This window comes from Diadema antillarum, unplaced genomic scaffold, assembly GCF_040938485.1.
Source record: "Diadema antillarum isolate AM-2024a unplaced genomic scaffold, OU_Dant_1.0 seq00001843_RagTag, whole genome shotgun sequence".
Lineage (NCBI taxonomy): Eukaryota > Metazoa > Echinodermata > Echinoidea > Diadematoida > Diadematidae > Diadema > Diadema antillarum.
Window position 1 is genome coordinate 44119 of NW_027272515.1, and position 13900 is coordinate 58018.

A 13900-nucleotide genomic window follows, 5' to 3' on the forward strand; every position below is an offset into this window, starting at 1 on the left:
TTTTTTCCTGCTCCAGCTGCCGTCAAATAGACATATTTTATCTTCACTATTGTTCATTCACATCTTTCTGTTTGTACTTATTCCATCATTCCTTCATTTCAGTTCAAACTTATTTCGGGTTTTTTTTCACAATGAAATAATATATAAACATAAATCTCACTTTCTTCAGTGACAAAAATGATGCATAAATTCATACAAAGAAAACAATTATTAAAAACTTACATTAAGAATAGATGGTAAAGTAATGAAATTGCATTGCGTGAAAAAAAAAACCCGGAGGGATCCACTAAAAACACAGAGCTTGTAGAATGTGGGCCCCTCTTAGATTAAAAGATTTGGTGCAAAGATTGATTGAAAACAGCAACTAAGCGGCACAGAAGGTTTAGGAGCCCACTGAGAGACAGACAGACAAACAGTTAGACACAAAACAACAGCAAGCAAACTAATTAACACGACACAAGACTGTGCCACTCATTCAGGACATGTGCCACTCAAGAAGAAAAAGAAAGTGTAGGCCTAGATATGTACATGTAATTTACATCAGTATTTTCCGTAAGAATTTGTCATTAGACTAAAAGAAGGTACATGTATATCGCAAAAAAAAAAAAAAAAAAAAAGCTACATGCAGTACGCCTACAATGTACAGCGAATTCTACTGTGTACAATAATCCACCCAAATCAAAATGCAACTGAAAGCAGCGAACAAAATGCTCAATAGATGGCGCTAGACTACTGTTATTCTCAGAGAACGTATCGGTTCGCAAAAAGGGGACACGCTCAGTGCACCCAGTGATGTGATTTTGCTTTCTCCGGGATAATTATGCATTTGTACACACTACCTGTTGTCTTCCAGTACTTTTCTTTGAAAGCCCTTCACTGTCACTGCATGTTTAAGAACTTGACTCAATTTATTCTTCACACATATTCACTTTCTCACTCCCTCTTTTTAGAGCAGTAGCAGTACCACAATGGCAAAACTGTTTTTACACTGTGTGTGTGTGTGTGTGTGTGTGTGTGTGTGTGTGTGTGTGTGTGTGTGTGTGTGTGTATGTGTGTGTGTGTGTGTAAGTAAGGCAGCATTTGTACATACATGTACGTAAACACACTTTCTCTCATACTGTGTGTGAATATGAACACGTATTGATGCTTCTCTCACACCTGCATTTCCATTCATTTAGCCACACTAATACCTTCTTTAGTATGAAAGGCATTGCCCTTCAATTGGTACTATGCACTTTTCCATTGTCTGTATCGTACAGTGTATTTTATCTTTTGTTTTCATGCATATTTTCATGAATGTCTGAATAAACAAAAAAAAAAATCAAAATCAAAATTTCTAGGGCATTCACAAATACACACACACAAATGAATTTTGATAATTTTCAAATCATTTTTTTCTTCTGAGTACGACATACAAAAGCAGTGAGAATACTCTCTATTATGGCTCTTTATTTCTTTACAAAATATCACACTGCTCATACCATTTAAGACACCAGGCACTAAGCACTGTACATGTTTATACACAAGTGTTGTCTCTAATAAGAATACCTGCTTCACATGAAACTGAACACTGAGGAAAGATAACTGGATTTATCTACCACTTCATCCCTACACTAACAAGAAATGTGGCACATGTAACAGATTGTAGTTGTGTCTACTGGATTACCACATGCAACTCCTCGCCTTATGGCAAATTCAGAATCACATTAGTATGCTCTGTGTGCGTTTGGAGAATACAGTGGACTCCCGTTATAACAAAGTCATTGGGACCAGCAGTTTTCTTTCGTTATATCGAAATTTCGTTATAACCGAACAAATTTACAATAAAAAACATAGAGCCGATAATTTTTTGACCTAGATTTTCATTTCGCTGTAACCGGAATTTCGTTATAACTGTGTTCGTTATAACGGGAGTGCACTGTATACCTACATAACGGAAAAATGCACGGTATGTTTTCTTCCAAAGATCAGCAGAACAAATATCTTGTGATTATTACGTAAAGTACAGTCTGACCTCTCCTATCTGACCTCCTTTTATCCGGATCTCTCTATTATCAAGACGTGATTTCGCTGTTGTTGTTGTTTTTTTCAAATCTAATAATTACGGGGAAAATTGGGATTCCAAACTCAGACTAAATTCCTGCACAAACTCACATAAATATCCTATATTATTCCCGACATATTAAGATACCTTTGCATCAAATTTTCATATGAATAACAAGCATTCAGAGATTCGCTACCTCCAAATCACAGCAAGAACATAAGACAGAAAACTTTTTATTACATCAGGGCACAGTACAGGCAATCGTTTATTGAGCAAATTATCAGAAAAGTCTGAACGCAGACCAGCTGACGAGCATGTGACACGTTCACGCAAAATTGATACATGAACATTGCAGATTGAGTCTCCCATATCCGGCCAAATCCCTTATCTGGATGACGTCGGTCCTGACATGTCTGGATAGGAGAGGTCGGTCTGTATGTGTTCTTTGAGAATCGCAACATGATAGAAAAGTGATGTTTGGGAAGACTTTCTGTAACAAATTTAGAAATTTAGAGGACTCATGTAATAATGCAATAGGAAACATGCATAGCCACAACATATCACCCAATCCAATTTGCACATATGTACTGTAAAAGTGATTATTTTTGTGTGTAATTTTTCGCGCTCGACCAAGCAAGATGAAGTTTGCATGTTTTTAATTCTGCTCAATCAAGACATTACACAGTGGTACATATAGCAAGCAAAAAATATCTGAGTGAGTGTGCTTTCATTTTTGCACTAGTTTCTGGTTGCATGAAATGCGCGAAAAAATTTCCGCACCACAAAAAATTTCCCAGTTTTAAAGTACATTTAGTTGATACCGATATCACAGTTTTCTGTTAATGTGAAACAAATTTCCACAAGTTTCTTATTCATTGCTTCAATTTTGATGATCTTCCACCAATATGTTACTTTGATATTACCAGAGCTACCAAGTCTCACGCATTCTGCATGAGACTCAAGCATTTAGGGGCCATCTCACGATCTCACGCATGACACCCATTTTTCTCACGCATCATCAGGCGAAGTCTGCAACTTGGGCCTATAATAATGAGCATAGCTCAAAAGATTAATTAAAGTGATAGTTGCAATTGAAGGTATATTTCCCCTTTGTCTTTCAAAATAAGTATAAAATAGTCAATTAAAGTATGCACCTGATTACACCATTAAGAGCTAAATATTGAAAAAGCTCCCTACCGTGGGAGGCCACAGGGGGGAAAAACCCCTCCCACACCCTCGCTCGTGCGCGCATTCGCATGCCGAGATGCTGAGTCATGAAAATCTCACTCATAAAATTTTGTTGAACTTGGCATCCCTATATTACCCTATCTATTCCTCTATGCATTGTGCTGAACTTGCCAATCTGAACTTGCCAATCTCTTCATCAGCATTCAGTATTAAACCCACCTAAACTTGACCTGGGGGGTGGGGTGTTTAATAAAGCTGTTCGTGAAGTTACGAACAACTTACGAGCCACTGGTGATCAGTTCTTGTGCTGAATTATGGAAATTCTGATAAGTATAGCACATCAGAACTGATCACCAGTCGCTCGTAAGCTGTTCGTAACTTTACGAACAGCTTTATGAAACAGGGCCCGCTGTGAAGTCAGCAAGCCCACTCAGGGGGGTGTTTCACAAAGCTGTTCTTAAAGTTAAGAAGGACTTAAGTGCGACTGGTGATCAGTTCTTGTGTGCTATACTTGTCAGAATCTTGATAATTCAGCACAAGAACTGATCACCAGTCACACTTAAAACCTTCTTAACTTTAAGAACAGCTTTGTGAAACACCCCCTGGCGTATCGATGTGCTTTAGTCCAGCAGGAAGGCCATGGTGACACAATAGGGATTAGGGGGAGCAGGTCATCTTTTACACATTGACAATTACAGTCTAGACATTAGTGCAAGAAGGCACTTCAATGTAGATGCCTATCGGTGATCCAGGGAGGCGTAAGAAAAGGAGAGACAACTCCTGCTCTCCTTTGAAGGATGCCCGGCACCGCCGAGAAGTTATGCGCTTAACTACAGGTGGAAATCAGGTGCTTTGACAAAAGAGAGCATCAACAATTGGGACTAGCGCTCTCACATCTAGAAATACTTGCCCCTACTGCATTTCGCTCTCTCTCTTTGAATGAGATGGCAACAATGAATTTGTGTACCTTGAATTGGAGCAGCGAATCAAAATGCAGTGTAAAACTGACAATTTTAACAGCAAATATTTTAAAAGCACGCTGGAGCACGCTTTAGCGGAGCACTTATTTGAAAGATCAAAATATCCCAGATTAAAGGAAAGAAAACTAACATGCGGAAATGTGCGCATTATAGAAAAATATTAGGTTTTTAAGAGGGCCTAATTTTCATTTCACTTCGATTTGCGCATTACAAAGAAACTAGAAATACATGTTTATAATATTGAATTTTTTCCTAAACTGCTCTAAATCAATTCGAGTATTTCATTTAAAATTTTACGGGGAAATAAAGCTTGTAATTCAATGAAAGGTGAAATGCGTTCTTCGTCCCCGAACTTCGCCTTGCAACTAGAGCGGTGCAGAGCATGACTTCAAAGCGTATAGTGGAATGCTAGACATCCCATTGTAACACTTTGAACCCAAACATGTGTTTGCATGAATTAACGAAGAGTTGTCTCTCCTTTTCTTACACCTTCCTGGGTGATCAAAGCATAAAGGGTTACAACTCTAGGTCACAATAAGTCTTGGTGTCTTTAGAGTAAAAACAGCAAGGAGAAGCTTTCTTTCAAAATCTCTACCAGAGAATCTATCTCAAGATGAATGCCTTCCCTGCCCTCCATATACGTATTAGGTGATGCCTCACAACATTACATGGGCATTTGCACAAAATACCGTCGCAAAGAGTGTACAGTACACTCCTGTTATAAAGAACACTGTTATAACGAAATTCAGGTTACAACAAAGTAAAAATTCAGGCCGCAACTGCAACATTATCACTTCAATGTCTTTTCCTGTTTATTTGTTCAGCTGGAGTCAAAAGGGGCCTGAGCTTTCGATCCTAGCAGAATCTTCGTCGGAGGCAAAATGACCATTTTTGACAGTTTGCTTCTGACAAAGATTCTGCTAGGATCGAAAGCTCAGGCCCCTTTTGACTCCATTTTACTCCATAGGCTTGCCACTATTGGATAAGCAGCTTTCAGCAGCTTTTTTGCTACATGTATTTGTTCGCTTATAACAAAATTCCAATATAACAAAAAAAAAAAACACTGCCGGTCCAAAGGACTTCATTGTAACGGGAGTCCACTGTATTTCTCAATCAGCCTGGTGCATCGTTTGCCCAAACGTAAGCTCATTGCCCACTGGCAACTCGTAAGTCTGTCATGCAGAAACGGTCCCACATAGTTTGAGGGGACAGAGACGGAAGTGTGACTAGTCAGCCATGAAAGTATGAAATCTTCTCCCTACTGTCTTCGAGACCTGCAAACACATTTTAATGTACAAGTGATGGTCATGGGGGGGGGGGGGGGAAGAGAGAAATAGTCCCACGCTTCCATCACTGAACATGATTGACAGCTGTGGCCTAGTCTCAAGTCACTTTCCTTGGCATGATAACCTGTATCCATATGCAGCACCACAAAGTTGTGTTTATTCTTTTCATAATAAAGTGTAACTGCCAACATTTGAATACGAGCAGTAAGAACGATCTTTGCGTGAAACCGATCACAGTACAGGTGTGGTTCACAGGGGTTTATACAAGCAGTAAGAACAATCTTTGCATGAAACAGATCACAGTACGGGTGTGGTTCACAGGGGTACCTTCTAGTACCTCTGGTAAAGCACCTTGAAGGGACAGCATCTCAACCCCTTCATACCATCTTCCTCTGGATTTTAAAAGCATGATTTGAGCAGGAAACATGCTGTTCGAATGATTTTGACAAATTTTCTTCAACCACATGAAAAATATAATATATCCCATCTTGCGTTTTATCTACCATTGAAAAAAAAAAAGGAGGAGAAAAAAGACACATCACTGTGGGAAGGATGGGTCAGATCTACCAAGTATGTTCAGTGGGTCTTCTGGATAACTACCATTGGTAGGCAAACTTGACTGCTCTGCTGTGTTGACTGCATCAAGAAATATAGCATGAAGACATTTACCACATGTACTGTAACTCCCAGTTCGATGCGGTCAAGCTTGTTGCGAGTTGGGAAGACATTCTCAGTCACTTATCAGATGCTTTCTTCAAAGTCTATTCTTGTCCAGCAAGTCACGCTCTCACCATCACTCATCATTTTCAGTTTCCATCCAGCAGCTTCATATGAGTGAGACGGCTCCGCTGGCAACGAGCGATCCTATTGGCCGATACCTCATGATGTACTGAGACCCTGCCTCCAAGTCTACAACATCAGCACTGTCAGAAGAAGAAGACGAGTTGGAAAAAGCCCCAAACACTTAAACCTTACTGTGTGTTTACTTTGTAGATCCACAACACAGCTACGATGACATAAGCACCCAAAACAGCAGCAAATCTACACAATGGCATGTAGCACAATAAAACAAAGGTAAGTAGCTTCTTGCAAAGGATGAAGGTTGATCAACATCACATACAGGTTAAATAGTGATAACTTGTTGTAGTTTTTATTCATGGAATTCCCAGGGTACATACAGGCATAATCTAATAGGTAAAAGCAAGTACATGACTGAGCCTCTCACAGATGTTAAGTATAAGTCTTGAAAATGCTAGGGCCTATACACTAATGGTAAAGATTTTAACACAAAGCCTACCAATAATATCACTAAAAGTTGGATATGTATTTTTTCCTTGATTTCAATTGATATAGGTATGATAACATTAACATAATAGACTCAGGGAGTTTCCCAGGAACAATAAGGGAGAAACTATTATCATCATTAGCATAATCATCGTCATTATCATCACCATCATCATTGTTGTTCTCGTTTAGCTTATATGACTATCATTATTATGATCATCATCACCATTACTATCTTTATCATTTCAGCTACCGGTATTCCTACCACTAGTAACACACTACTATTATCATCTAAACATATTTCAAACTTACTTCTGCTCATCTTCCAACTCTGGCTCGATGAGAACATGTTCCTGTCTTTCATTGGCTCGCAGGAAGACATAGCTATCAAGGTTGGGCTTCGGAACTGTCAACAGGAAGGGTGAAACTTTACACTCTCAGTAAAGGCTGACGTCATTTCCAAAAATCAAAATGCTGACAGGATGCTGTCATTGCCATATATTTCAGAGGAATGATATTTCATGACTCCCAAAATCCCAAGAGAATCACTGGCAAGCAGTACATGCGTATGTACCATATGTACCAAGTTCCATGAAGATACCTTGAACCATTTCCGAAATATGGAGAAAAAGTGAAATTTTAGAATTTTCACTTGACCTTTGACCTCATAGCCCGAAACTGTTTCTAGAGAATCTTTGTAGGATAACACATGTATACACCAAGTTTCGAGAAAATACCTTCAGGTATTGCATAGTTACAAGAGAAATAGTGAAATTTCGCGTTTGACCTTGACCTTTCACCTCGAGTATGTGAACCATAAAGTTGATAGACACAACTTCGTCCACTCTTACATAAATATGCCAAGCTTCATTAGGGTACCAGGTACCTCAAACAGTTCTTCAGGTAATACGCTGTCGACAAAATTGATTATGGACGGAAGGACGGATGGAAGGACGGAGGGATGGAGGGATGGAGGGATGGAGGGACGAAAGGACAGGACGGACGGACAACCCAAAAACATAAAGCCTCCCATGACACTTCATGGCGGAGGCATAAAAAGCAAGTTTTGCAATCATATAAGACATTAAGAAGTCCATAAAATCATGCACCCAGGCAGCCTTACCTAATTTTTGCTTGTCAAGATTCTGTAGGTTGGGAGGCATGTGACGAAGAACGACCTGCTGTGCATGAGATTCAATGCTTTCTGCAAACCTGTTCACACAATACAAGATCAAATAGACATCAAAGTGCAAAACCAACCCAAGTTCAAAGTGGCTGAAATTAATAGACTGAAATCCATTCATAGACAGAACGGTAGACTTTTTAAATCTAAAGTGGATTCAAAAGGGATCACAGAAATTTTAGTTAAACAAGTTTTGAAACAGTAATATTGGTTTGGTTACAGAAATGTGAGATGAAGCCACTGAAACTGACTTGCACACAATTTTTTTTTTTCTTTGTCGTTCATGTAAATCAAATCAAAATGAATGAATATCTCCAGAATATCAAATTATTGTCGAGTTGTAATAACATGGCTGCAAACCTTGGCAGACTACAAACATTAAGTGAAACATATTCTGAATGTACAGAACATATTTTGGTTTTGAAAAGGGGAAATTCCATACACACAGTATGTTACATAAAATTTCATACAGCAGATAATTTCTGTTGAATTAAAAACCACTTTACAACAAAGAGGTTACTAGTACATGTTATCCAACAAAATAATTTGATAACAACCTGTTGTAGATAGACCCAATAATGAATCAAAATGTAAATCAAAATGAACAAACAAACAGAAACGAAAAATATATATGTCCTGAGAGACTATATCTTCCATCACAATCTGCAGAAACAGCCTTAGCTTCCATAACTCTATTTCCATGGTGTGTCAAGAATACTTTGTACTGTAGCTCCATCAAGGCAAGATATGCAAATGGATAGCCACAATAACGGCAGACGTTCCACTCACTCTTTGGCAAATGCAAACTCTTCTGGCGACAGCATGTTTGGCTCATCAGGACCTCGTGTGGATTCCTTGTGGAGAATGTGGTGGACATACTTCTCAATCTGTGCCAAAAAGAGGTAGTCTGGATTTGTAGCGTATCATGAATTGAAGAGATATATGTTCCATGCTTAGTGTGAAGTGCATTGAACAGATATACATTTGAAGAGATGTAAACATTTTACTCTACTGCACCTTATCCACAATTCATCGCATAATACTGTATCTTAACCCTAAAAAGGCCGGGGGGGGGGGGGGGGGTTGAATCAACCCCCCTCGACATTTTTCGCGACTACTCCGCCGCGCGAAATTTTTTGACCGCGCCGTTCGCTGACTTTTTACTTTCAAGTCTCGCGCATCTTTTGACACCATTTTCGTGAAAATCGCGCATACCATTACGATGCTGCATAACGTTTTATACATGCCTGTCACTTTTTTAGGCTGAAACTAATTAATTTTAGCATAATCATGCTTGAAATAGGTTCTGTCATAAATTTTGCGAAAAAAATACGATAAAACAAAAGGTCGAAAAAACAAAGAAATACATAAGAAATTCATAAAACAAGAAAATACATAAGAAATTGATTTTGATACCAAACTTTTTTCTCAAGTACATTGTTAGGAATGCTACAAAGAATGTTTTCACCAAAAATTAGGATTCTAGGAGCTTTAATTTCTGATTTAGAGCAAAATGTATGATTTTATGCATATATTAGCATAATTAATTATTATGACGAAAATTTCCATTTCTTTATGTATAGCTTGGTAGATTACGCCACAGGTAATGCACGTGCCAAATTTCATGGCGATTGCGCGATCGACGGCCGAGATCTCGGGGGGGGGGGGGGGGGGGGGGGGGTTGAATCAACCCCTCCCCGGCCACAGAACACCCAAAAAAGCCCGGCCTGGTTAGGGTTAAAGTTATCACATGCTGTGTTAATTACAGAAACTGCCTTCCATTCAAAACTGTTCACGAAATGTCATGAATAACCCATTACCTGAGAATGATCATCCCCTACAAATTCAAAATATTTCACAAGTGGAATCTGAAAAGACCTTCCCGAAGGTGCACTTGTTCAATCTTGTTCTTGCATGTACATGTACCTGTTAATGCTCTCAATGTGTGTGGTTCTTTATATTTTTCTTGAGGCCGTCTGCGCAATTCGATTTCTCGCTATGCTGTTAGCATAATTATCGTGAGTTGGTTGGTGTACTACAAATTTCCACCATCACAACTATCATAAATCATAAATTAGAACACAAGGACACCCTTGTTAAGAGCAATCTGTTCAGAAGTAAACACATCGTAAGATTAAACACATTATGATCTTTCAATATGATAGTATGATAAAGTTTTCTTTCAAATCAAATTTGAACCTTGTCAAAAAGTTCTCACTTCACTGGAAATGTATGAATACTTTCTTGTTGTTTTCACATCAAATGAGTAAGGTGACTCATGATTTCACAGGATTGGTGTTAATCCTTACTATTACAGACATACATGTATGTATATATTTTAGGCACATCACTTTCAACAACAGAAAAAATATCTTTGGATGAGCATCAGTCTATCAAATATATTAGATTAAACAAAATTATTACTAAAAATGTACTGTTTTACAAACCTTTTCCAGTCTTATTCTTAGGTAGCTGCTCAGGACGTACCTGATCCTATCAATCTGTGGTAGTGCACAAAACATATAAAGATACAAACATTACAGTCAATCTGATAGACCTGAAATCTCTTTTAAAAATACAAGTACATTGTATAATACATATGAGCTCAATATTACTGCACCACTTGGTTGATAAAGTACATTGAGTAATGTGGGTAATTGCAATAGAATACTTTATGTAACATGGAAAGACTCCAGGTCAAGAATTCTTATTCATTTACTCAGACGACATCTATTAGATTACAAAGTCATCAATTTCAGTCAAATTAACAGTATGCATTTGACCGTGATGGTGACCATCAACTCTGTGTAAATCAAAGCGTAGGGAAAATATCCCGCTCTAGCTTCTAACATGATAATCAATCACATAAATTTTCTCACGAAGAAAGACTGTGGCGAGAGATGAAATGCAGCTATAATGTTGTTGACCAACTGCACAAGCCCATCCCCCTTTTTTTAATGCCAAAAATAGGCTTCCCAAGAGAAGTAAATCTGAAGACTAACCTCTGAACACTGATCAAGAAATCCTTAATGATTTCTTTTTCACGGCGGGCCTACAATCTTGCCATCTTGCAACTGCCAACTGACACATACAATGGTGAAGGCGTTGTTTGAGTGAACCTCATCCCCCCCCCCCCCCCCACAAAAAAAAAAGAAAAATAAGAGGAAAGAAGGAAAGAATGAAAGACACTTGAGTTGTTAATAAGATGTCTTCTCGGGATACTTTCCTCTCTGCTGTGTTTTGAATATTTTCTTTGCACGAAATATAAAAGAATTTGGCCACATTTGTGTTATATCCCAAGAAATTGGTTTGCAAAGATCTGATCGATGAAATCACTGGCTTGGGTCACTGCCATTGCCTGGCACTAGGGAAGGGAATATTCTCACCTCCATTCGGTGAACGATGATCCTGAAGTCTCCCTTCTTGCACCTCTTCACGTTCTCCTCCATTTGTTCCATCTGCTCCAACATGCATTCTACAATCTCCACTTTGCTTTCCAACAGGTTGGGTGCAAACTTCTCATTCAACCATGCCTGAAAAGTTATTGCAGCAGACACAGAGAGAGATCGAGGGAGGGGGATGGGGGGTTGGTGGAGGGAGAGGGAGAGGGAGAGAGAAACAGATACACATAGAACATTTCATTTGGTTTAATATTCAGTAGGCCTACTGGTACTTTGCTTTGTTTTGTTTTGCAATTTATTCGAATGTGCCATACCGTTCCCTTCACCAACGTGAGATTTTGATTGCCACTTATTGGTCCAAGGCCAAGGGCAATTCCTTTAAATTTAGTTTCTTCAATTTTCTAGCATATTATATGGTTAGAATCTATATCTTACACAATGCAATTATTAAAATGATTCCATGCCAAGATATCATGATAGGGACTTGGAGTTGGAAAGTCATGGTCGACAATGTCATTAGAATATCATTATATCAGCGGACATTGCCAACTCCTGGCTACTGTTGGCGTAATACTACTGACATTACTGTATGACTAGTAGTGTACTAGAAGTAGAGTAAACAACCCTGTTTGCTGCGGGCTTTGTGTACAGCCAGGGTGCCTATTTGCGGCCTGATCCAACAGTCGGATCAGGCCGCTAGGTGCGGCAGTCTTGCATTGTGCGAACACGCTGGCGCCCGTGTTTTGATGGGCGCTCTGCATCGGTTGATTAAAACTCGATTTTTGAAAAAAAAACAGACAGGATTTTTTTCTTCTTTTCCTCATGGATAGTGGACATGTGTGTATAACAAAAAATCACTGTGCAAAGTTGCGACAATTTATACGTCAGATGTGAGATGAATAAGAAGTGAATAACGTTTAGGGGGCCTCATGAGGCGTTCCCCACAGGCCTCATGAGGCGTGGGGGCGGTCCTCATGAGGCGGGGCAGTCCTCGTACGCGGGAGCGGTCCTCATGAGCGGGTTTCCCGGACTGGGAGGCCGGAGGAGGCGGCTAGATAGCACAGCACAGGACAGTCTAACCGCAGCAGCGACCCCATACGGACAAATACGTACCGTAAAGGGTGCTGTTACTGTGTTACAGCGCCCCGCGACGGGGTTAAGGACAGTCCTGTGTAAATACTCAATCGTGAGTGATACACGCCATTAATACCAAAACAACAACAACAGTCCCAGCCTAGCTAGCCCCGGTCTAACCGCAGCAGCGACCCCATACGGACAAATACGTACCGTAAAGGGTTACAGCGCCCCGCGACCAGCGACGGGGTTAGCCCCGGTCCAGCCAGCCCAGTACAGTGGAGGGTGTAACTATACACAGGGTCACAGCCCGAGTCGCTGTACAATGTCAAAAGTGTCGCGACGCCGTGCTTCGCAAGGCAGCGCGGCGTCTGGTCGGGTAGAGGTGGTCGTGCGTTGGCCGGCGGGCGACGGCAAGAAGCTGCAACTAAAGTGCACTAGTGATACTTCACAACCAAAACACATTGTAAACATGAAAAGAAACGCTTTAAATAATGCTACTATGTACTTACCTCTTCTAATTTTTGTAGCACATCTGCTGCAGTCATTTCGACCTCTTCTTCATCACTCGAGTATTCTCCTTCGACATTTTCGCTGAATTCTTCACTCATTTTGTAGCAGTCCGTTCTTCCTTCCCTCGTTTCAGTTTCGCGCGGTTTGTCACTTGCGCTTAAAGTGAGATGTGGATGTACGTACGGTACGAATATGTGCTGTCTACCGAGCTCTGGCTCTGAGAGGGCGCTTTCAAAATGGCAGCTTCCAGAGTAGCAGCAGTGTCTACCTTCGCTTGTGGTAGATGGAATGGTATTTACTAGATTTACTATCAGTTTTAACGTTACAGGATGTTTCGCCATTTGGTTGTTCTTACTCTGACCACGTCATTTATTTCAAGCATGTATGTGTATATGGCTCGTTGACTAACAAGCGAGCGCGAGCGTGAGCACCACGATGCAATGCACGAGGCCATTTGACTTGTACACATTTAATTCCCATTGACATGCATTGTAATCTAGTTGCTATAGACAAGTAGTGCTAAGCGCTAGTGGACCCAGTTTGCGGCAGGTTAAGGCCTTTTCAAGGGTATTTAGCAGTATTCTGGTAAAACGGGCAACAGAAATTAAACCCTAGACTTAGGGCCTACTCATAATCATGAGTGATAATATTAATATATAAGCCTAGATAATCAATTTTATGCAGAAAAATTTGCGACCACCAGGAGGACCCGGTTTGCGGCAGGGGGTCCAGTGTGTAGCACCCCATACGAAAATGTCCCCGATTTCTTCAAAACATTAAAATTTTGCAAAAACCAAATATTTTTTGATGGTCCAACTAGTTTTCAGCTTGTTAAAAGTTAGAACATGAACACCTTATTTGGATTCATTATCTCGATCCTTCACGATTTCATAGTTTTTCAAGATCGCATGTAGATCTAAACGTTAACCTAACGACGCTAGAGTTTA

The 13900-nt window shown here is 39.9% G+C and overlaps 1 protein-coding gene across 1 annotated transcript; it reads right to left on the reverse strand.

The window, feature by feature from the left end:
- Window positions 1-5877: 5877 nt before the first annotated feature.
- Window positions 5878-13080, reverse strand: LOC139712696 (DNA replication complex GINS protein SLD5-like). The gene is made up of 7 exons (XM_071624498.1): window positions 12953-13080; window positions 11352-11498; window positions 10413-10466; window positions 8755-8852; window positions 7906-7994; window positions 7095-7188; window positions 5878-6421 (listed from the first exon to the last, which is right to left on the reverse strand). Exons 1-7 carry the CDS (start codon window positions 13049-13051, stop codon window positions 6325-6327), a joined length of 678 nt encoding a protein of 225 aa, XP_071480599.1. The 5' UTR covers window positions 13052-13080; the 3' UTR covers window positions 5878-6324.
- Window positions 13081-13900: the final 820 nt, after the last annotated feature.